Source organism: Podarcis melisellensis, assembly GCF_964234715.1.
Source record: "Podarcis melisellensis genome assembly, chromosome: 1".
Lineage (NCBI taxonomy): Eukaryota > Metazoa > Chordata > Lepidosauria > Squamata > Lacertidae > Podarcis > Podarcis melisellensis.
This window is the reverse complement of record NC_138528.1, coordinates 46,750,139-46,756,808: the sequence shown is the minus strand read 5'-3', so window position 1 is coordinate 46,756,808 and position 6,670 is coordinate 46,750,139. Positions and strand designations below refer to the sequence as shown.

At 43.3% G+C, this 6,670-nt stretch overlaps 1 protein-coding gene across 2 annotated transcripts; it reads right to left on the bottom strand.

The window, feature by feature from the left end:
• Positions 1–216: 216 nt before the first annotated feature.
• ERH (ERH mRNA splicing and mitosis factor) lies at positions 217–6,588 on the bottom strand. Of its 2 annotated transcripts, none has more exons than XM_081919993.1 (4): positions 6,471–6,588; positions 5,056–5,143; positions 4,549–4,669; positions 217–683 (listed from the first exon to the last, which is right to left on the bottom strand). In XM_081919993.1, the coding sequence occupies exons 1-4, from the start codon at positions 6,471–6,473 to the stop codon at positions 581–583; spliced, it is 315 nt and encodes a 104-aa protein (XP_081776119.1). In that variant the 5' UTR covers positions 6,474–6,588; the 3' UTR covers positions 217–580. The 2 variants fall into 2 exon arrangements, with proteins under 2 accessions (XP_081776119.1, XP_081776118.1); XM_081919992.1 differs by lacking the exon at positions 6,471–6,588 and adding an exon at positions 6,136–6,192.
• Positions 6,589–6,670: the final 82 nt, after the last annotated feature.

Below are 6,670 nucleotides of genomic sequence, written 5' to 3'. Positions count from 1 at the left end.
ATGTAAATGTTGAAACAATAATTGGCAGGAAACCAAGGCCTGTTCAAAGCACCAAACCAAGGGTCCAAGTCTATCTGGTTATATTTAAATGTTGTCATAATGTATCATGAATGCAGCAACTCAAAATCTTTCATGCGCCAATCAGTATTCAAGCTTCAAGTTCCACAAACTGGCTATATTTAACTTACACGGCTTATGAAGCCACCACTCAACACATTTATCTAAAGAGAATTTATTTTATTCTTCACCGTGACTGCCTCCAAGAAATAACATTGGAAAAACTCCCAAAGAGGAGTACATACAGCGACTGTGGTAAAGCAGAATTGAACAATCCCGGGAGTGAGGAACGGAAGAAGAACTGTCTAAACAAAGACAATTAAACTAAAAGACCTGTGGAAGGCATATCCTTTTTTCTTCGAGTATTAAACTGAGAAAGTCCCTGGGAATTCTAACAGATTTTTGTCTCAGATACAGGCTAACAAGAATGAACAGGAGGACTACAATACAAAACTTTCACTACAGAACGCTGTACACACCTGTTGTCAAAACCCTTCCCTCAAAACCCCCTTAACCATGGTGTCTATTTGCTTGCTTGTTGAGCTTGTCTGCGGAGGAGGACATAGATCTTCTCCTTTATCCAGTCTTTATTGTATGGCTGGTATGTCTGAGTATCAGCACGGTAACTGTGAGGGAAAAAGAACAGGCCAGTTAATATCGTTCATCATGCATTTCTTAAATGTCACAAATCCAAGCAGCCTCAACCTCACACGTTTTTTAACAGCAGCTTATACAACAGTAGGATGCTAGAACAGTGTCTGCTGGGAATCAAAATTCAATAGTTTCAATCCAGCAGGGGTTTTCCACACACCCACCAGTTGCCCATCAATGCCCGCTGCTTCAGAGCTCACATTTGCCCTATACAAATGGTAAGGGTACCTCAGCCATGTCCCGTTTGCTGAACCAGAGTATTTGTAAATAAAGAATACAGTATGTGCGGCTAAGCCAAAGTCAGCAGGTCAAAAATGCGAGTGAAGCCATGGTCTCTCTTCTAGAATGAACCAGTGGTTTCTAAATGGAAGAGATACCTATTATCAGGATCCCATTTTCCAAGCAGAATATAAACACCCCTGCAATTCTAAAAATGAAAGGCGATAATGTCTAGGGTCACAGAGCAAGTCTGATGTGTATCTTGGAGGAATTTATATATTTGTAAGAGCTTGCTTCCAAAAGCCCAGCCCAAATTGGTCTCCACTTGCTTCCAAATGCAATTATCTTGTGATGCTGGAACAATGCCTTCAGTGGTTACCATTAACACAGCACTAGTAACAAAGTTTCAAACAAATATTAATCTCAAGCCTGTACCAACTCGGCATCTCAACTTAATGAAAGGTATAATAACTGCAAGCTAATAAGCAGGTCTCTAAATGCCCAGCTGTGCTGAACTCAGTTGTGTGCCATCAGCATGTCTGTATGGTTTTAAGTTGTCATTGATAGTATGCCATGGAAGGGGCAGTAGCAGAACCACCATCTAGACCTCTACAGCTAAAAAACATAAAATATTTCATGCTCAAAGTATGCCCTCTGGTGGCTTTATAAAATCTAAATAAATATGAATAACTATGATTTAACTGATTAATACTTCTGATCTAATACGCTCGTACAAGCAAGGAGTGATGCGGCCTAACATTTTTTTTCCAGACCCATACCCTTCACGGTTCACAACTTCAGCCTCAGCCATGAGACTGTACATCCGGTTGGGTTCAAAAAGGAGATACTCTGGCCACAAAGAAGGAAGTTGCAACACTACACTGTAAAATACCTGCCCTGAACCCAGAGGATTACAATAAATAGCAGTTAGTGGCACAACTCCCATTTTCAGGCAATGTGCTTTAACAGGCAGTAGCCATGCAACTTGACAACACCATTTGATCAAACCAGAGGTTTTCAACCTTTTCGAAGTCACGGTTCCCTTGACCAACTACCTTCTTTCTGCAGCACCCGTGTGGAGCTCAGGAGTCCAGTTAGGTCACCCCTTGTCTGCAGAGTTGGCAGCCTCTCACGCTTTTTCAAATACCTTTCCTTGTGGAGTGTTCCCTCAGCCTCCTCTCCTCTCCCCTCTCCTCCCCTTGGGAGTCCTCCAAGCAGTTGCTGCTGCCACCCCTGGTCTCTGAGCTGCCTCCTTGCCCCCCGCAAAAAGATGCCTCCCAGAGGCACCATTCCTTGTGAAGCTTGTAGCCAGAGCTGCTGCAATAAACAGCTGTGCAAGTCTTTGGGAGGCAGCAATGCAAGAGGGCATCAGAGGAGGAAAAGAAAGAGGTACAGAAGCCAATGTTGTCTGCGGCACCTCGGGCCATCATTCAAGGCACCCCAGGGTGCCATGACACACCAATTGAAAACCACTATATAAATCCACTTCAATTCCTTCTTAAGATGTAGCACTGAAATTGCATTGGTTGCCCAGCTGGATATCTGTGAAGGGAAAATCACTGGGGAAGTTGGTCCTTCCACAGCTCTGTGGCCTCTGATATCAGTCACACCACCTTTGGAATTGTCTGTCTTTCAGAAATAGGTCACACAGCTCTTAGTTCTGTGGCATTTGTGTGGTTGGATTCCACAGGATCTTTTCATTAGCCCAGGCTTGTGTATGGCACTTCCTAGACAGCAGTAGCCTGAAAAAGTTATCCAGACTCTTGTGTTATCAAGGCTTGTTATGCATAGGGTCACCCTTGAAGACTGTTTGGGAGTTCAGAATATAGCAGCAAGAATGTTTATACACTGATTTGTCTTTTAAAGTATTACATAGCTTTGAACTAGCAGTATTTCTCAAACTTGGGTCTGCAACTGTCACTGGACTACAATGCCCATCATCCCTAGCTAGCAGGACAAGTGGTCAGGGATGATGAGAGTTGCGGTCCAACAACAGCTGCAGACCCAAGTTTGAGAAACAGTTTCTTCTCCAATCCTCTAGATGGAGCATCAGCTAGAAATAAAAGAAATCAGGCTAAGAAATGCTATTTTCACACAATGAAATACACTACCGATGTATTAGTATAATCTTGAATGCTACAGAAGAGTCACAGATTCCATCGTTACAGTGTTTATTATTATTTCTCTTAATATTTTATCTGTATTCTTTTTCCAAGTTATGTTGAAAGAAGAATGAAATCCAACTAAGGCTGCAATCGAAACCGCAGCTAAGGAGCAGGGTTACTTAATGTAGCCACCACTACATCCATAGCTCTGCTTGTGTTGTGAAGGCAGCACTGGTGTGAAGACAGGGGGAAGTAAATTGCTGCACCAACTTGGACTTAGCAACGATCGGGTTCCATGCTTGCCTGGCAGCTTGCTTCAAAGAGCACTTTTGCAAAGGACTTTAGCCCCCATCCCCCAAACAGGTGATGAGCAGTGATTAAATTCTGCTGTCTTGGCTACACAATCCTGTTCTCTGCTAAGAACACGGTGCTTCACTGATGCTAGACTAAACCTTGTTCTCCTCCCATTCAGCTGACACCACCAGTTATGTCAGCAGATGGGTGGTCAGATGTCATTTGGGAAAAATGGCCTCTCAGGCCAGAAGTTCCCCTTCCCTACCATAGACCATTTATACTGCTGCATTCCAACTGATTTCATTTGGATTGCAACTGTAAATGGTTTTTAAATTTTTAAATTTGCCCCATATACGATGCAAGCCCTCGGTATGGTTTTGAAAAATATGTTGCCTTCATTCAATAGATCAGAGACAGGATTTGTGCTGCTACCATAGAACCACAGAATTGTAGAGTTGTAAGGAACCACCAGGAATCTTGCTAAAATAGTTACAACCAGCTAATTTTGACATGACTGCTCCAGACCTGCAGCTCTCTGCATGCAAACGCATCCATATGTGCTTTATACTGGACAGCTTATTTTAGACTTCATGGTGACCCCAACAATTCAAGCACTCATTCTGCAACAGCTGATAAAAATTTACAGGTGTTCAAAGTAGAAATGTGAAGGGTGGAAGGGATCAGAAAAGGGGGGGGGGAAATTGGACAAAAACTGGTGTTCCTCCATCTTTCCCCACCGACCTTCACATCTCTACCTCCAATGTACATTCTGTGTGCAATGGAAATCCTATTACAGTGGTACCTCGGGTTACAGACGCTTCAGGTTACAGACTCTGCTAACCCAGAAATAATACCTCGGGTTAAGACCTTTACTTCAGGATGAGAACAGAAATTGCGTGACTGCAGCGCGGCAGCCCCGTTAGCTAAAGTGGTACTTCAGGTTAAGAACAGTTTCAGGTTAAGAACAGACCTCCAGAACGAATTAAGATCTTAACCCGAGGCACCACTGTAGATAGATTTTGTCCATCTCAAAATCATGTTACATTTCAAGTAACACTGGTTCCAGATGTATATTAACACCAAAAATACATGTTGTCATAGCTAACAGAACTTGCAGAGCTGTTGAAGAACATAAAAATCTCACTGTAAATATGTATACTTCAGAATACATGTGTAAGCCAATATATGTATCTCTAAAGATAAAAAGCTATAAAATACTTACACAAGGCAGCTGAGGTCAGCCAAGTCATCAATGAAATCAAATAACTGGCTAATATCATATGTAATTGAAGGGCTGTTAGGATTCATTCTCTTCAGATGCTCTTCATACATTTTACAGACTCCTAAGAAAATATTCAGGACTAATATTAGAAACATTTAAGGTCCCAGCTTGCTAAAGTTCTTAGATGTCAAGAAACATAGGAAAAGGGGATCAGTGTGGAAATAGGCTATCACAACAGCTTGAAAGAAGGTAGACTTTGGCTTATGTGGATAAGCCTACCAATAATGCAGCATTAAAATGTCTTCATAATTTGGTAAAAGTAATTCTTCAAATACATGCAATACATCTTAGGCTAGTAATTACTGTATCCCCATGATAATGCAAGAACCCAAGACTTTTACTGGGTTGGAATTCCTTCTGCCCTCCACAGTATATGAAAGATCTGGCCCAAGCTAAGGATCTAAGCAGGTACTTGTTTGGCTTTCCATCTAGAGCAGTGGTACTTACCTTCCATGCATTCATTCACAGATTCATAATCAGCATAAGTCCTGCCTTCTGGTCGTTTGGTAGGTTGAACAAGCAAAATTGTGTGAGACTATAAAAAGAAAGTTAACATTTACACAGAATGGAATGATCTTTAAAAGGGGGGCAGGGGGGAAAAAGAGATGATTTGTTTATGTGCAAGGAACTTTTTTGTATGGAAGCTGGAGAGGAGGGCTCTTTTTTCCTCTCCAATTTACAACAATGGGGGCGCGGAGAGAGAGAATACATTACACCAGCTCCAGGACTGGTGCAATTTTGCAGTCAGTTTGTGGGCACATTGGAGAAAATAGGATACTCAGGAACCTCAAAGTTCATGTCCTTCTCTTACATGCCCCTGAAAGGCTCTGTTGTGGCTACTGCTGCGTGTGGGTGGGGTGTTTCTGCCTGAAGATCAGCAATGGAACAGATCCTTCCATCGTCACACCTGGGCACTTGAGACTGTAAGTAGGGACTCTGCTCATGTGATCAAATGCTCCTTCACACAACAAAGGGTGAAACAATCCCTCCATACAGGGATTAGTGTTCTGGCTTTGCATTCTCCCTAGCATGCTTGTTTTTTCTCAATTGTGCAAGGAGTTTACTTGTAAAAAGTACGTTAAGTTCTATCCAGTACCCTCAAATGATACAACTTAAAGAGACTTATCTCAGTGTGAGCTTCATTCTCATCCACCACAGCAGTGACATCTGTGTGATTTGGGGGAGAAGGGTTAGGTGGGAGAAAGACACCCCCTCATAAAAAGAAACACGGGTGAGACAAGCTTGAAGCTGGTGTTTGAAAGTTATGTGACCACTAAGGGGCCTTTGTCATCAGCTAAAACAACTCACTCAAAATATACTTTTAGAACTCAGCTGACATTGATATGGTTTTTATAGAGCTATTTTTTAACATCACTGCTTCTTTTTACTTTGTTGTTAGGATTGCTTGTTGTGATTCATAGCCTGATTTGCCCGCTTTAGTGAGTTTGCTTTTTATCATAGAAAGCACGCCAAAGTAAAAAAAAAAATTATGAGAACTCCAAATCATGCACTGCTATCTCCACGCACCAACTCGAGGCATAATGGAAAGCAAAGCACGCCTTTATGCATTATTAGCTCGAATTTGTTTGAGCAACTTTTTGGAGTGGGGGTGAACTGCGGTTGTTCTTCCTGAGATGCTACGGGAGCCTTCAAGAGAAAGCAGGCACTTCATATGGCGGCAGCCCAGCAGCCGCCTAACGGACCTTACTGTGGGGCCATGGCCATTTTAGGCCCGAAGCAGGGGATGAGCGCGCCGGGAGACGCCACGCGGAGCGCCTCCCTCTCCTCCACGCTCTCCAAGCAAACCCTTCCGCGCTCCCGCCTGAGGGAGACGAGAGGGCAGCTTCTCTGCCTTAACTCACCATGGCGACTCGTTCCGTTCGGCTCAGGCGCGAAGCACAAAACTCTCAACGTCTTCTCGACCACAATGCACCGCGACCACCGGAAGCACTACACCTACCTTCGCCCTCACAGCCATAGACATGATTCGCCTCTCGTTCGGGTACATAACGAAAGTCTCGCGAGACTGTGGCTCGCCTTCAGTTCTCTCCGCGCGGGAGAC